Source organism: Saccoglossus kowalevskii, chromosome 8 (assembly GCF_978046115.1).
Source record: "Saccoglossus kowalevskii chromosome 8, keSacKowa6.1, whole genome shotgun sequence".
Classification (NCBI taxonomy): Eukaryota; Metazoa; Hemichordata; class Enteropneusta; family Harrimaniidae; genus Saccoglossus; species Saccoglossus kowalevskii.
This window is the reverse complement of record NC_140648.1, coordinates 23396600-23415484: the sequence shown is the minus strand read 5'-3', so window position 1 is coordinate 23415484 and position 18885 is coordinate 23396600. Positions and strand designations below refer to the sequence as shown.

The following is an 18885-nucleotide window of genomic DNA, read 5'->3' as shown; positions in this document are numbered from 1 at the left end:
AAACACTTTTGCTTCATGCCACTGTATGTATTTAGCCATGCTGACAGTGTAAGCTTGATGTATCCATGTGTGAAACTAACGTCTGAATTCAGTCAAGTCTGTCCAATGACATTTCATCCGACATTTCTCGTCATGCTGCAAGGTGCCTACAATAAATGACTTGTACACATTCCGATATTACATATGTCCACTATTATAATGCATCAGTACTTCCAGGTAAACAGGAAATTGTGACTGTAACGTTTGACGTCTTTATTACCATGTCTTACATTCTCCAATTTCCTGTCTAATGTTCTGATTTTTTTTTATTTACGATAGTGGCTATTTTAAAAAATTTATAAAAAAGGCAATTTCACCTTGTCTGTAATGATACCGTAATAAAGTGGCAGGGTATAAAGGTTACAATGTCTGTCATTGTCATACTTGTGGCCAGGATAACTCATGACAAGTAATTTGTGTGCAATCTTTCTCAAACTCATAAAAATTGCAGTCATTGTATGTTCTCCTTGGCACAGTTCAATTTTTGTTGTGGTTAGCTTATTTAGCTTATTTATTGAGATGTTGGTGGAACTGCTTTTATTAGCTTAAATAGGAGAGGTAGTTTGTACCGGTAAGTATCAATATCCTTTTCAAATGTCTGCCTGTGAGTAGAAACATGAAACCAACACATTTTTTAAGATAAATTTGGGGATATATCTGTTTTAGTTTTAGCTTGAATTTTCAAATAAAGTGGAGAAAATATTATACTGATAAAGTGGATTGATAATAAATAGGCACTCTCATTTTTTTTTCATTCATTTATTTGGTTTTTATTTTGACAGATCACTATCTGTTCAGTAAAATTCAATCCTAGTGTGATGAACATAGACAATTTGTATGAAAGTAAAATATATATAGTAATATAATTCATATTAGAAGATTATAAATATTGTCAGTGGTTGTGCTTGTTTGTATGCGCATGTCATCGATATCGTCCAAATTAACTATTCATTAATTTAATATTACATCAGACATATGCACCTGCATTTGTTTTCATGATCGATTCAAGATGGCAGCAATTTTAAGGTAAAAAATGTATCAAAATCACACATTTTCAACATTCAGGAAATAGATCTCAGTTGTGCATGGACAGATTCTACTCAAACTTGGTTCAACATGGCCGGCTGGCAGCCATTTTGTTTTAAAGATTGCAGTTTTGGATTAATATATTTTCAAGCATTTAGTGATTTTTCTATTGTATTTTTTCTTGCATAAATAACATCTTAATGCTACAAGCCATTTTATAATTACAGTTAAGAGAGTATAAAGTTTTTGTGTTGAACACATAAAGGTTTTACTAAGAGACAGATGCTAATTTTACTACCGGTATATTCAGTTATTTATACTTGTGAGTTATACTTGATTAAAATTTGATTATCAGCAAACCAATGAAAAATTGTATTTTTCTTTACAGTTATAATGTTTTATTTTGTATTTATTCATATCACCCTTTTAGGACCTCCCCATAATTTTCCTTCGCGGTGTGGGTTACAAGCACAAAATTAACACTACACATATACACCACATATAGAAAGTATTATATATCGGTACATATCACACATTAGTTCTTCTAGTAGATCTTCTCTCAAAAGCACAGATAAGAAAAATACTGGTACTAGGCGAAGGAAAAAAAAAATATTTTTGAGTTTTGTGTTGATATAAGAGAAATAAATTTGTCACTTGTGTACTGTAAAATATTTTCGCTTGGAATTATTTTTTGTTATTTTTGCTTAAGAATAATTCAGTGAAAATATAATCCAGCGAATATACTTTGTTTCCTATATTTCACATTAAACTTGCCAAAAATCAGTGAAAATAAATTCCATACAAAACATCCAAAAAGTCTTTTCAGCAAAAATTTATTCCTGCAACATTTGTATTAAAAATAAAGTATTTCACAGTATTGTAAATTTGTATTCCACTTCTAATCACCTTGTATCTTGGACAAAAAAAATAAATAGGAAATGAATCTATAATAAAGATTATTATTATTACTACATTGTACTCATAGATAAGTACTACCGTATAACAGCTGTCAGGTTAAGAATGATGTAGAAGCATGTTTGTAGTCACAACTGGACACTGATCTCTTGCGATTTGGTTGCTAGCTTCAATGATTGTTTTTGAATATGTCTCCCTATTGAAGTATGATTTTGCAAGCTCCTTTTGTTCAATTTTGATGCCATTAGTTATTGGGAGAACTTACTTAGGGATAATCTGCAAGCTGCAGAATGCAATTTAACCAAATTGAACCAAATAGGGGTAAAGCGACTTTAATGTTGTATTGTGGGTAATTGAGTGCATTAGACTACTACTGGATTTATTGAGTCGCAGATTGAATGGCTGCTAAGTAGTCAACTGGGAAATTCAATTCTGTTGAATAAAGAAAAAAAATATCTATATGTGGCCTGGGTTGTTTCTGTTTGTAAATCGAATTAACCCATTTGATTTGAACCACTAAATTGACTGTTAATGTGTTGATGTTTAGTAATTACTTTTTGACTTTTAAATCTGGGTGTTGAAACTAAGATGAATACCCAAGGCATTCTTAGTCTTTGCTTAGACTTGCTCTGAATTTGGTTCTACTGCTTTCATGTGTCTAGCACTCCTGTAAAATCTGTATTAGAAGCTGCATTCTTAATAGAAGTCGCACCAATTCTTTTTGAATAACTGAGAATCAAATATTCATCATTTCTCATATGTGTAGATGGCTCTAGTAGAAGCCGCATCCCCTCTGTTGCATTGTACCATTTTAATAGAAGCCGCAGATTCTAATACAGATTTTACAGTATTTCGTAATATTGCCATAACTAATTTTGTTTGTAAATAATATTGTTTGCTATGATGTAACATAATTTTTTTGAGGTGATCTAATTCTATATGGTTGATTGGTTGTCATTTTTTGTTCTCAAAAATACACTTTGAATATGCCCCAATCGGATTGATTATTCTCTTTCAATGTACAGATGCTAATGTTCATCACATTTGAGTACATTGCACTAAATATCTATGCAATCAGGTAGATTCCCTCTGGTGAGATTTGTCAGCCTATTAGGACAGGACTCACTAGAAAGTGGCCTGTAACATGAGATTGGTTGCTGATCCTACAAGATAATTAGGTAATTGATCAGATGTATCCGTAGTCAGATAATGACTAAAGGTTAAACCCTTTAAAGATCATAGTTTCCAAAATAACAAAATGTTAGTCCTTGTCAAAATTTTTGAAAAAAATACGAAAAACAAAAATATGCATGTTTTGTTTTTTCGAAAGTTGACTTTTTCACTAAAAGGGTTAATGTCTGTTTCATTTATATCGGTTTATTTCAATATGGTCATTTCGGAATTGTCTTGAATTTCAAACTGGAAAAGTGTAATCTGGTAAAAAAAACAACAACGTTGATTAGGTTCCTATATGGGTCTTTTATTATGTAGTATGTACATACAGGTTTGAATATTGTGGTTATTTTTATAGGTTTCAATATGTGCAGTACTGTGACAAAGTTTCCAAATAAAATACTATGCACAATGAATTGGCATGCATCTCAAACAACTCAAAACGTCCAATTTAATTATAAAAACAATATACAAAACTTGTCACATCAAAAATCATTTTCACCTTAATTCTAGCTAATATTTGCTTTGTATTTATAGTTTATCATATAGCATTGTCACATGTACAGTTCTGAAATGTGCTTTTTGATTGACAAATTACAAAAAAGTATAAAATCTGAGCATTTATGTAGGTTGTCTCGACCTTGTCTTATCTATGACATCATTAATTAATATGCAGCACACTTAGTGCACAGTAGCAACAGATTTTTATGTTTTCTATAACACCTCTCTATTTGTGATTCCCTGCGGCTGTAATGCTTTCACACTAAATCTCTTCCATTATTTTGAAAATGTACATAATCGACACGTAGTTTGAAAATTGAGTAAAAGCAGGTGGAAGATTTAGCGTGAAAGCAAGTATTGCAAGTCTTGTGAAAAAGCACCACTATAAAATAATCATGATTAAAAAAAAAATAGCCCCTCAAAGAACATCCTGCACCGCCCTTTACTTGAATGGATTGTTCCGAGAATTTGAAATTGATTCATAATTGTAAACTCATCAAAACTGGCAAATTGAGAATTGAAATGTCTAATTATAAATGACTAACTGAAACAACATGAACAAGAATGTTTAAATTATTGAAAGTTGAAACTATAAATTACACCTTTATGACCTTTGAACTGCTTGACCCTGCTGACCTGTGAACATTTGATGAACAGCTTTCTTCTCACTCTGATGTCTAACTATATACTGACAAAAATGTTTTATGAAATATTTGTTTTTATTGATCAAAATCAATTTTCCAAATTTTATACCAGTATAAGAATTAGACCCTATATACATGTATTTTTTTCCCCAGTTTTGGTTCATAATAATTTAAATTTGCATAATTAATCATTATTTATAACATTTATTAAATATCATGGTCACATAAGCATGACATAATTTTGATTAAATTTTACTGAATGTCACTATTTTTTTTAGCAGAATTATTATAAATATTTTATGAAGAATAATCTCTTTACAATCACACTGTAAAATCCAGCGTTGTATCTATAATTCACAGGTTTTGTGTTTACCCTGTTAGTGGCATATGCGCTCACATAAATTACAAAGGTGTAATTACAAAACGAGTGATATTTTATTGATTCAGTATACAACAAATGCAATTTTTAGTTTGTATGCGCTTCTGTCGGAACAATTACTGTACAGGGACCGAAATATACATACTGCCATGTCAATGCTTATACCCTATCTCTGCTTTCAATATCCACGTCTATTTTTCTAGATAAATGCATTCACTGGTGACATTTAATTACTACCCCCCGAAAAAAAAAAAAGTGATTCTTCAGAGGCATAAGTGATTTTCTCAATGAATAAATGTATTTACAAATCACTCTTCAATGTATGGACTTTTGATAGAGTCTTGCCGCCTCAATTTCCGGACGAACTTATTCCATTATCCCATAAGATTTCCAATTTCCATACTTTATTTAGGTACCATGCCGTTATGGCTTTCAACGTTTCCCACTCACTGATGGACGGGAGCTTGACATTGTCAACTCTAAAAGGAATTCCATGTTTTGTTGTGTGTTTGAATTCAATGTGTTTATAGAAGTGGCAATAGGGTAATTAACCTTGTTACTCTAACAAGATAAAGTGCAACCTGGGTATAATACATAAAGATGTGTCAATTTCTGTTAAATAATTTACATATTGACAATCATAAAAAAACTTGGTTATAGAAAAAAATTGATCCCTGTAAACAATATACTGACGTATATCAAAAATGAATTGCCTTCAAATCAAATTACAGATGCTGTTTTTCTAAAATGTTAAAAGTATTACACTTTCCTCATTCCTAGTTGTGAGTTATAAATTATTTATATTGTTTTATTAATTTCTTGTTTAACTCTGGTGTTCATCTGTCAGTAAATTGACCTCAATGTGGGTTCATCTTATGTGAGATCCCGAGACGATCTGTGGTTGATGTAATCAAATCCTCTCCTTTAAATGTCAAGTTATAGCCCTAATAAAACATACAGGCTCAATGTATACCTGTAATTCGTTGATTTTTTTTCTTTTATTTTAATATTAACTACGTAAATTTGCTGCAACATGGTATAACATTGATTTAGGCATCATTGCTAACATATACTTGAGTTGTTTTTCTTATGATTAGGATTTTAATGCTATTCGAAGTTTGAATTGCACATAGGGTTTATATCACTGTAAAAAGAGGAGTCATGAGTGCATGCATAAATAGGGATTTGGGGCGAGAGTTTTTCCACTTGAGATTTGCATGATTGACTGAATGTGCCTGGTTGGTGTCTGGTCTGGTACATGTAGTGATTGTTGTTGTCAGTCATATATGATCACATTGTCTGTCAAATAGAGGTGAACTAGACTAATCCTGCTGATTAATGCCAGACACAGTAATACTATCAAGAAAAGAAAACAGGCATTAGTAACAGTTTAGTAACAAAACAGATAATGTGAAAGTCTTATACAATCAAGAGTGTTGCATGACGTCCTTCAATTTCTACATTTAATGACACTTTTGCCTTAACTAATGTTCACGCTAGAAGCGCCAACCTATCGCGACATCATAAGTGATGCTTTCCGCTCCGTTAGAATGTTAGAAGATCAGTATCAAAGGATGTATGAAGAAGGATCTCGAGCCTCTAGAAAGTTTATCAAAGATCAAAAGCTTCAAGAAAGAGAACACTACAGGTAAGAACATCTTCTTATAACCCTCTATATTGATGGTGATATTTATTCACCCTGGCTAGCTAGGGATGGGCCATGTTGTGTATGGGGTGGGGCTTTTTAACTATTCTTTTGGAAATATATGTGTGTAACTGATTATGTATTGGTCTACTTCTTTCTTTTTTTTTAGCTCCGCTGTCGACTTTGTCGAGCGAAGCTTATCATATGAGTGATTGTCCGTTGTCGTCTGTGTCAATGTTTTACTTTTTCGACTTCTTCTTGAAAACTACAAGCCTTAATGCTTTGATACTTGGTGTATATGTATTTCATGATCATATCTTCAATTCTCTAATTTTGGTGAATATTTTTGTAATTTTTGGTAAAAAGTGATATTTTCGACTTCTTGTTAAAAAACGCAAGTCCAATTGCTTTGATATTACATATATAAGTACTACATGTGGATCTCTCTCAGATTTGTTCATTTTGTAATGATATCTTCAATTCTCTAATTTTGGTGAATATTTTTGTCATTTTTGGTAAAAAGTGATATTTTCGATTTCTTGTTAAAAACCACAAGTCCAATTGCTTTGATATTACATATATAGGTACTACATGTGGACCTCTCTCAGATTTGTTCATTTTGTGATGATATCTTCAATTCTCTAATTTTGGTGAATATTTTTGTCATTTTTGGTAAAAAGTGTTATTTTCGACTTCTTGTTAAAAACCGCAAGTCCAATTGCTTTGATATTACATATATAGGTACTACACGTGGACCTCTCTCAGATTTGTTCATTTTGTAATGATATCTTCAATTCTCTAATTTTGGTGAATATTTTTGTCATTTTTGGTAAAAAGTGATATTTTCGATTTCTTGTTAAAAACAGCAAGTCCCATTGCATTGATACTATGCACATTGCTCATTTTGTAATGATATCTTCTGTTCTTTAATTGAAATGTGCATTGCTAACAGCGGAGCTATCTCAGCCGAGAGGCTGCTTGTTTTTTTTATTAGTCAGAGATTTTCTTATTTTAATGCACAATATATCACCCCTTTCATATCTCCATTGGTTTCTATTCAATTTGATTAAAATCGGATGTGTAGAGTCGGAAGTCGATTCCAGTCACCAGTGACATTGCCATTTGACCAAATACCTACCTGCAAGCTTATGAGCTCTCAGGATTAGTTACCAATCAGAACTTGTGTTACCTAATCTTAGATTAGGTAAATAGATTCAGCAACCAATCAGAATGTGTGTTACAAGCTGCTTTCAGAGGAACTTGCATACTATTGGTTGTTGTTCAAAATCTAGTTACCGGTAGTGACAATGCACTTGTGACTGGAATTTAAAATGGCCAAAAACCTTGACCTGCATCGGATTGATTAAATCCCACAATATCTTCTCTTACTATATTTGAATCATGGTTCAACAGACGTTCAACCTTCTAACATATGACAACATGTTGTTTATGTGATGCATATTAATGATATACCCTGTCCTGTCGTATGCCATACTGTGGAAACACGGCTTGTTTTATCACTGCCAGCACACACCATTGTTGCCTTATTACAACTACAGATGATCCAAAATATAGCGTGTATGCTGTACAAGAGTCCCATCTGTTTATGTTATCTTGTTCAACTGAAGCAGAATAATCGAGCATCCTTGTCAGTCAGGAATTGTATCTCATATTTAACACAAACACGGTGCCTCGATCTGTGTACCTGGTTCACTCAGAAACTCATCTCTGATGTTGAAATTTTGCAATAGTCATTGTGACTCCCATTCTTTAACCTTTTATGCACCATAATTTTTCTCAACCAGTTTTTTTTATGTATTTTTCCATATGTTTTTTCCTAATTTTGGGAAGATGGACATGATTTCCTATTTGCTATAGGTTTTGGTAAAAATATGAAAACAATTATGTGGGTTTATTTTGTTGACTTCGCACGCAAAGGTTAAAGGACACATATGTGAAATATTCACTGCTGGAAAAGTTCAAAATCTGAAACATATTTTCATATTAACTATGTTTTTATTGATGATTAGCATTAGAAAGTCATCATTTGAACATTGAGTTTGGGTCTTCATGTTATTCTGGGTAAATTTTGCATTCCCCACCCATCAATTACTTCTGAAAAGGAGTGTTTTCTGTGTGTTGCTTCCATCATTTTATGTTTACACTGTATTCGCTCTATTAGTAGCTTATGTAAATGAAAGATGTGCTTCTATGATCAAAATAAGTTATATTTTAATAATTCAGTATAGAATAAATACAATATCTGGTTTATGTGCACTTTTAATAGAGCACTTATATCGTGGTATTATAGTATCCATGTAATTGCTTGTAATTGAAGATATACACAGATATAATTGGAGACAATTAATTAAATATACCCATTAGAATTACATTAAAAATACTTATAATATTAGCATTAACAAATCATGGTATGAGTTTGGTGCATTTAACAATTTGTGTATTGTCGGGGATGGAGCTATGTAACAGAATGATCTATGTTGCTAAGATGCCCACCACTCTATCATGTATTTCTATGGGCTCTGTGCGAGCTGCTGTGGAACGCCAGTCTAAGAGCCGGTGAAAACAGCTGAGTCAATGAAACAGCACAAAATCAACTATGAGACAATCCTGAACTATCAAATTTATATATGTTGTACATGTAAGGGTAATCTTGTTACACTGTTCAGGAGAGTCTCAACAACTAGCTCAAAACACAGTTTTCTGAGAGTTTTCGGCCTTTGTTTTCGCCGTGATGGTTGCCAGGTGGTGAAAATGCCCAAATGTATGCCCCCCCCAAGAATAACAAATAATGTTCGTTTGTATACACCTCTATTGGTGTGTTTAATTGAAGTAATTATCATAATATGATAATCTCATATTTTAATATTGAGGTTAAAAAAATTGATATTTCATCAAGATTAAATGAAAATTAAATGTGTAATTTATATGATCAAGATTTGAATGATATGGGAAGTAAGTAGTACTAAATTATTAACAAAAACTCATTAATGTATAATTATAATTTAGTATACAATTTTTCAGGTAATTATCTTTTAATTGATCATCGTCACTAAAATAATCAACCGTCTATTAAAAGGTTAATCGAAGATGAATTTTGTTTCTCCTTTTCCACCCACTCAATATGACTCATCAAAGTATACTATATAGTACAAAGAAGTCAAAATAAATCTAATCTGAATGATAAAATTATACATTTTTTTAACTGACATGATGCAAACGCTCATATTGTGAAGCTGCTATGTCATCCCTGCATTTGAAATGGTTCGGTCCACGGAAGCTGACCACCCCCAGAAATAAGAGTGGATGATTCCTAACTTGAGGTAAAAAAAAAAAGCACAGGTGCATTATCCTTTGCGGAATGTTCCAGTTCATTTCACATACAGGTCATCTCTTTTATATCACGATCACAGTATATCATAATTATGAAATACTAATATTCTAGATAACACTAGTTGTTCCTTACAAAGTTGTAACCCTGTAAATTGTATATCATTTTGCTAAATGTAAATCATCTGTAAACTCCTGTTTTGATTTTTTACTATAACACAAATATATGAATTTCATATTTATATTAACATATCAACAGCTGTAGTAGTATGTATGATAGTAGAGGATATGACAGCATTTTAAGTACCGTTAAAATCCTAATATAAACCGCATACGTAATAGTAACCGCACCCCCAATTCTAGCTTCGGGGTTAAAGAGTTCTTAACAAAAATTGAAAACTTGAAAAGTATTTATTACTAACCGCACCCCCAATTCAACAAGACCGTGACTGACTTCATTGTTTCAACCAGCTGGTCCAAAACGGCATTGTTCCTTATCCTATTCATTTATTCCACCAAAGTGCCTAAAAATATTCATACCTATTTATTGTTGAACGGTGATAAGATGTCAGACACGCAGTGCAACTGCTTTTGTTCTGGCAGCAACCTTTGTCAATACTCCACATGAATACGTCCATGTTTTGTAAGTTTTCAACACTGAGCCATTATCACCGTAAAAGTGTTAAATTCTTCGTTAATGCTCAGTTTATCTTTCGAAAACAACTACCGGGTAATTTCTTGATTTAAAAAAAAACCAATTCATTTTCCCATGGAAATCAAAGCCAAAAGATCACACTACATTATCGGTAAATACTGTAAACAGCTTCATTTTTGCAAGATAATTTTTTTTTTTCAAATTTCGTGGGAGCTGCAAAATTTTGAAGCACTTACTGTTTTTTCATTAGATTCGTTAAGACCGCAGTGACTATTCTAGCAGTTACCATTTCTTCAGAATTGCATCCCTTTGAAAATATGTATCACATCAAAATATGTAAAACATCACATGAAAATATGTAAAACATCACATGAAAATATGTAAAACATCACATGAAAATATGTAAAACATCACATCAAAATATGTAAAACATCACATCAAAATATGTAAAACATCACATCAAAATATGTAAAACATCACATCAAAATATCACATCAAAATATGTAAAACATCACATCAAAATATGTAAAATGTAACATCAAAATATGCAAAACATTACATCAAAATTTGTAAAACATTACATCAAAATATGTAAAACATCACATCAAAATATGTAAAACATCACATCAAAATATTCAAAATATCACATCAAAATATGTAAAATGTAACATCAAAATATGCAAAACATTACATCAAAATTTGTAAAACATTACATCAAAATATGTAAAACATTACAATAAAATATCTAAAACAGTACATCAAAATATGTAAAACATTTCAATAAAATATATAAAACAGTTTTAGCTTCAAACCCAACAGCTGCGAGTCAATTATAATATGCCATGATAGCTTTAACACCATGATCTTACCTACCTTTCTATATAAAGTCTGATGTGCAGCCAACTGAGATTGAATTTGCAAACTGGGGAAAAAAACATGCCTGATATAATCATTAAATCAGTGCACGTAACCGACAGGCAGACGAGCATATACAATTTAAAATAGGTTGATTTTGTGGTAAAGTGGAAGAGCGAGGGCAAACGATGAATGTGAATCAAACGAAATGGTAAATAATTTCTCTCCTTTTATGCAACTTATAGGCAGACTAATCCCTTGCAGAGGGACTAGGTTTATATTCACTGTAGCAGTAAATCTGTTATAAGCTTTGAGTCTAAATTGTCATTTAGTTCCTGAGCATTAATGTCAGAAACCTCTGTATATCTGTTACCCCGTTTCCCTCTTTGCGTCTTTGAATTCTGATCATGGCAGGCAGTTTATTAACAGTATTTTATTGCAGCATTGGATGAAATAATACATGATCAAATAAGAGTGAAACCAAATCATGTGTAAACATACAGGAAACTGTCACATGTCTTTTTCATTGGCATGCTTATGTGGAGATACAATTCTACGCTGTATATCAATCACCTGTGTAAACAAAATCAATTCTCTCAGTATCTTTGGTAGACAGGCTTCAACTGTTACAAAGTTTGTTGGTGTTCTAGTTCTGTTTATAAAAGTGCTGGGTTTATTGAAGTTTAAAAGTGTTCTGTTTCTAGAAGTGTTGAGTTTACTGAAGTATATAAGTAGGTGTTATAATTGTTCTGTTCGTAGAAATGTTGGTTTATGAAGGTGTTAGGTGTTCTGTATATACCAGTAGAAGTGTTACATTTACTGAAGTGTGTAGGTGTTCTAAACGTTCTGTTCATGGAAATGTTGGGTTTATTGAGGTGTTAGGTGTTCTGTATATACCAGTAGAAGTGTTACATTTACTGAAGTGTGTAGGTGTTCTAAACGTTCTGTTCATGGAAATGTTGGTTTATTAAGGTGTTAGGTGTTCTGTATATACCAGTAGAAGTGTTACATTTACTGAAGTGTGTAGGTGTTCTAAACGTTCTGTTCATGGAAATGTTGGGTTTATTGAGGTGTTAGGTGTTCTGTATATACCAGTAGAAGTGTTACATTTACTGAAGTGTGTAGGTGTTCTAAACGTTCTGTTCATGGAAATGTTGGGTTTATTGAGGTGTTAGGTGTTCTGTTTATAGAATTGTTGCATTTACAGTTTGCAAAATAGGGGTTTATTCAAGGATTTTGTGTTCAGTTTGTTAGTTCAACTCAATCCTCTTAATTTGCCAGTTTTATCGTAACATCAAAGATGCAGCAAATCATTCGAATATCTAATTTAATTCATTGTTCCTTGTTTTTCTATAAATAGTAGAAGTTAATAATGAATGGCCTTTAATCTTTGATGGAGACAAGTATTCGTGAATAATTCGACATCCATCATAGACGTAACAATCAGCTGTATCTACAGAAGCCGATTACAACTCGTAATTATTTTACCATTGTTGCTATGATTTATTACCAAATTTAAATCGACCCTTGTTAGTATATATATACACCAGATTGCTTTTTATCAATTGCTTTGCTCTTTTGAGGTGATCTCATTTTGTGATTTATTTCAAATAAGATGAGTGAACTTAGTGTTACACAATACTTCCAGCATATTGAAAAACATTTTTATTGAAAAATTTTGCAAGAGCCAATCAACCATGTATTTTTTTTTTTTTTTGAGAATGGTCATTGTGAATACATCAGTGTAGTGAATTACTGTGCATAAATCAAAATGTATTATACTACTACTCTGCGGGAGACATTGTCAGCAATATCTGCTGGTGTACATTTTTTTTTTGATTGAAATTTTGATTAAGCAATCATAATATCTTGAAGTAGTAATAATTATTATAAGGCCACTGAAAATAAATTTTGTGTTTTCAGTATTAACAGACTAAACAAATATTTTATTTATTTTAGTTTAGTCTTACATTTAATACAGAATTAAGATTAAGAAAAAATTAACACCAATTGCAGTTATAGTGGATTTCTTATCCCCTACATCAAAGGAAATAAATGAACAACATTATTTTAGTGGCTAGTTCTTGGCTAATTTGCATAAAATGGAAATTTGTTTAAAAACGTCCAAAATGTCTATTTCAGCGAAAATTAATTCCAGCTAAAATAAAGTATTTTACAGTAGTTAGATTTTTTCTGTCATGAACTTGTGTATATTAATTAAAAAATCTGACTCCTCATAACATTCTATCAACTTATATTTTCTTCTACTTTGATCTTGAAAACAAGGTGCACAGGAGATAAACATAGCCTCCATATTTTGATAAATAATTTTATGGGTAGAAGTGAGAGATGAGTGAGTTAAACTTTGATTCATTGGCCAGAGTGATGATTCTAAGCTATCCCACAGTTTAATTGGGTGACCATATGGCACATACATGTATGCCATGTTGTAATTATTAGAGTCATGGTATGGAGATTAATCAAACCTATAGTGGATCTAATACAAGTCTCCTACATGATTAGTGTCTGATGTACTCATATTAGGAATCCATGTAAAAAGAAAATTGTGATTGTTCTATATCGAATCATTAAAATATTAATTATTGTGACCATAGAAACACCTGTAAAGCGTATGTGTAAATAAGGTAAAGAACATACTTTGAGTTGTAAACTGGTCTAAATTATTTTGATTTTAAATTACAGTTTTAGTCACAAATATCTGAATATACAACTACTTTATTTAAGAACTACACTGACATTAATTAATGCTAAACACATGAAAGTATACTGTAAAACATTCCATCAACATCACACACATGTTGAAAAATTGTGGGAGACTGAATCTAATGTAATTCAGTCCTTGAAAATATTTTTCAATTCCCGATTTTGTAGAAGCTTTTTAAAAGGCCTGGTGAATAATGTTTATTTTGACTAGGTAATCCATTTTACTGATTTGGGACGGGTGCGGATGAGCGGGTTTGTATTTTTAACATGCAGCATTACATATTATTCTGGTAAATTCACTTGCTATATTATTTAGGTGAGACCTGATAATAATTCTGTGCACACTGCTGATCTTGAAGCTGAACTAAAAATATTATCAAACTATCACATACACACACAGGAGTTAATAATCATACTGGCTTTTGCGATAATGGTATACCTGTAGTCAGTAAAAATATATATTCCAGCGCATTACTCAAAGTCCATTTTAAGCTAGGAAATATACCGGTATGTCTATCAAATTAAAATAAACCCATAATCATCTTATCAAATCTAATATAATCAAAAGTCAGTTACATTGGTTTAGAGAACGAGTAAAATCTCTGGTCAAAGTAAGGTATCAATTTTAATTACATGTGATTCAAGCCAGGTAAACTTTAAAAAATATACTTCCTTCCACATATTAATGACTAGACATAGACAATTCTGAACTTCTTTTGAAAATTTTAAGTATAAAATATAAGACAGCAGGGAGTTGAAAAGTGTCATGTAATTATTTGGGTGCATGAATATGAATGATCATGCACTTAACTTTGCGTATGGAGAATACATGTATATAAGTTAGTTGAAAATCCATTTTGTGATGTTTACTGCAAGATAACACAATTCTGCATGCACAGCTGATCAACCTTTTCAATTTTTTTCATCACATCTTCCCCTTTAAATTCAATTTTTCTTTCTTAGATTTCTTTCAAAATTTCGATCAAGATATGTTGCCAATAGAAAATAATGTCTACTAATTTCAAAATTATCCCAAAAAATTTTGAAAAATGCAAATAAATTTGGCGGGAAAAAATATGGCGCACAAAGATTTAAAATACAACTTATTGTTAACGTAGACACCCCTGTTTCATTTATATATGAAAGGCACATGCACATACTAATAGAGCATATACCACACATGGATTTACAGAGAGCCCCTCCCCCCTCTTTTTCAGCCCGCAAAAAAAAAAGGCAAATCAATTGACCAACCCAGCCCAGGGTAATAATTTCTGGATCCGCCAGTGTACACATATAAGCAGTCCTGCATAATATTGCACTGTAGTCATTATAACACTGAATTTATCCCATTCATTTATTTGAATTAGTAGTAGAATGGTACGATATATAATAAAGTCTGCTTTCATTATTTATAAGTGATACATACTGTTAATTACGACATGTTTATGTATGCTTACTGAAAAAATGCATGCTTTCATTATTTATAAGTGATACAAACTGTTAATTATGACATGTTTATGTATGCTTACTGAAGAAATTCATGCTTTCATTATTTATGGCCAAATTGAGTTGTAAATTTATGAATTCTAGAGCTTAAAAGAAAAATAAGAAAAGTTATCGACACTGTGATGTCGCTCTCCGAGGTGTCTTCGACTTTTATGCCAGTATTTACTTTTATTGCTTCAGTTCTGTCAAACAAGTCTCTTGAAAATAATACCTTTTTTTTTATTACTGTCATCAAATGCTAGTTTGTTTTCAATTATTAAAACGTGAAATGAAATGGTGTTCTAAAGGGATTCCACCTTGGAATGAGATCATTTTGAATACCTGATGTTAAATTTTATTATATAGATGGTTGGCATTTCTTCCATAATTTATGATGACTGATAAATATTATAATATATTTGTCTTTTAGAGAGTTCAGTTTAAGTGCACTGAGTTTGCTTGTAGAATTTTAATGCCATTATTGCCCTTTATTTTGATATTTGCATAATTCTCCAGGGTTGATCAGTTAGATATATTATTTTGCTTTGTCTGTCTGTCTGTCTGTCTGTCCTTCCGTCCGTCCATCCGTCCGTCCGCCCCATGCATATTAATTAGACTAATTTGAATACTTTTAACAATAAAGTATAATATCTAGTTAGCTATTTGAATGAATCTATACATATTAATTAGCTGCTTTTATTGCCTTAATGGTGTGTGTATGTGTGTATGTCTCAAAATACAGTTTCCCAATGTTGATGAATTACATTCTATGCCATGCAATGGACATGACCGGATTAGCTAATAAAAAACCTGATGAAAATTGATTTAATATCTGTATAATTTTATATTCAAACAAACTCATATATTACAACATGAAACACACGATTAAAACTTGCGATCAAGCTGGCAGACTCACTAACCTACCTTCCCACTCTTACTTCACCAAAATACGTGTAGTGCACATCGCCCAACAAATGCATTATGGCTTTATATGCACATGCAGTCAGTTTGTCATCCAATCAAAGATCACTGCTGGCATCATTATGGCATACATATGCACATGCAGTCAGTTTGTCATCCAATCAAAGATCACTGCTGGCACCATTATGGCATACATATGCACATGCAGTCAGTTTGTCATCCAATCAAAGATCACTGCTGGCACCATTATGGCATACATATGCACATGCAGTCAGTTTGTCATCCAATCAAAGATCACTGCTGGCATCATTAAGGCATAAATATGCACATGCGGCCAGTTTGTCATCCAATCAAAGATCACTCACTGCTTGCACCATTATAGTTTTCAAAATGCACTACTGTCTGGCATTTTGAAATCCAGACATGTAGAATTTCATTGAAGTTCTGTAATGTTAACCAACGGGGACTGTGCCATGCATGGTAAAAATTTTATGACGACCTATTCTAAACAACTGCTGTTGCGCTAGCCATAGATTTAATCATTTCATACTGGAGTAAGAAATTCCATTGAATTATGTCGTTGATTTAACACATGCTGTTGAAATGAAACCTAGCAATTAACCTAGATGTAACTTATTTAATGAAAGCATGATGTCGTATAATGTGTGCATGTTCTTTGTCCATTTCCATATTTTATGTCTGTGTTCAGATTGATTAAACCCAGGATGGGGTGTTGTCATCTATAATGGGATTTTTCTCAGATTTCATTTTCAGATTGTAACTTATATATAGATTATGAGACTTAGTAAAAATGATGTCCCTTACTCTTTTCTTACTGACCAAGGTTATACTCTTTTTAGCTCCGCTGTCGACTTTGTCGAGCGGAGCTTATCATATGAGTGATTGTCCGTCGTCGTCCGTCGTCGTCGTCCGTCGTCGTCGTCCGTCGTCCGTGTCAATGTTTTACTTTTTCAACTTCTTCTTGAAAACTACAAGCCTGAATGCTTTGATACTTGGTGTATATGTACCTTGGGTAGACCTCTCTTAGGTTTGTTCATTTCATGTTGATATCTTCAATTCTCTAATTTTGGTGAATATTTTTGTCATTTTTGGTAAAAAGTGATATTTTCGACTTCTTGTTAAAAACCGCAAGTGCAAATGCTTTGATAATACATATATAGGTACTACATGTGGACCTCTCTCAGATTTGTTCATTTTGTAATGATATCTTTAATTCTCTAATTTTGGTGAATATTTTTGTCATTTTTGGTAAAAAGTGATATTTTCGACTTCTTGTTAAAAACCGCAAGTCCAATTGCTTTGATACTACATATATAGGTACTACATGTGGACCTCTCTCAGATTTGTTCATTTCGTGATGATATCTTCAATTCTCTAATTTTGGTGAATATTTTTGTCATTTTTGGTAAAAAGTGATATTTTCGACTTCTTGTTAAAAACCGCAAGTCCGATTGCTTTGATATTACATATATAGGTACTACATGTGGACCTCTCTCAGATTTGTTTATTTTGTGATGATATCTTCAATTCTCTAATTTTGGTGAATATTTTTGTAATTTTTGGTAAAAAGTGATATTTTCGACTTCTTGTTAAAAACCAATAGTTCAATTGCTTTGATATTACATATATAGATACTACATATAGACCTTTCTCAGATTTGTTCATTTTGTGATGATATCTTCAGTTCTCTAATTTTGGTGAATATTTTTGTCATTTTTGGTAAAAAGTGATATTTTCGACTTCTTGTTGAAAACTGTAAGTCCGATTGCTTTGATATTACATATATAGGTACTACATGTGGACCTCTCTCAGATTTGTTCGTTTTGTGATGATATCTTCAATTCTCTAATTAATTTATTTTGGTGAATATTTTTGTAATTTTTTGGTAAAAAGTGATATTTTCGACTTCTTGTTAAAAACTGTAAGTCTGATTGCTTTGATACTATTCATATTGTTCATTTTCTAATCATGTCTTCAGTTCTTTAATTGAAATGTGCATTGCTAACAGCGGAGCTATCTCAGCCGATAGGCTGCTTGTTTTTAGTCCCGATACTTAGCATGTCATGCAGTACTGGTAGTTTATAAATGTATAAATGGCATACACAAATCCATGTGCATAAACTTTTACAATAAATGCTTAGCTGCATTGTGATCCAAATGAATCAAATTAAAATGCTTATGATAAACTCCCATCTGTGAAATTATAAAAATAACAGAAAATCATTTCATTAAATGAATTTTTTTGTTCTCAATCATTTTGAGAACAACCAATGGGAAATCATGTCTATTTGATTGAAAATTAACTAATAAATTATGGAAAAATAAAAAATTTTGCCAAATATTGCATCCGAATTTTGTTAGGAAATATTATTAAGTCATTCAAAGAGGTAAATACAATCACTAATTAGTAAAAAAACTGAAAACCAAAACAAACAAAAAAAATTTCATTTGGGGGGATAGTGAAATGTACGAGTCTAAAGGGCAGAATAAGTGCATGCTTGAACAGGTAATTGTTCCCGAGTGAACAGAAAACCACGACAAACTTGGAGACTTG

The 18885-nt window shown here is 31.9% G+C and overlaps 1 protein-coding gene across 1 annotated transcript in view; it reads left to right on the top strand.

Annotated features, from left to right (window-relative positions):
• LOC100369908 (uncharacterized) overlaps positions 1-18885 on the top strand; it is a 55955-nt gene that overhangs the window by 23746 nt on the left and 13324 nt on the right. The window contains exon 11 of the mRNA XM_085502372.1: positions 6173-6325. Within this exon, the coding sequence (XP_085358498.1) occupies positions 6173-6325 (153 nt within the window). The remainder of the gene's footprint in view (positions 1-6172; positions 6326-18885) is intronic.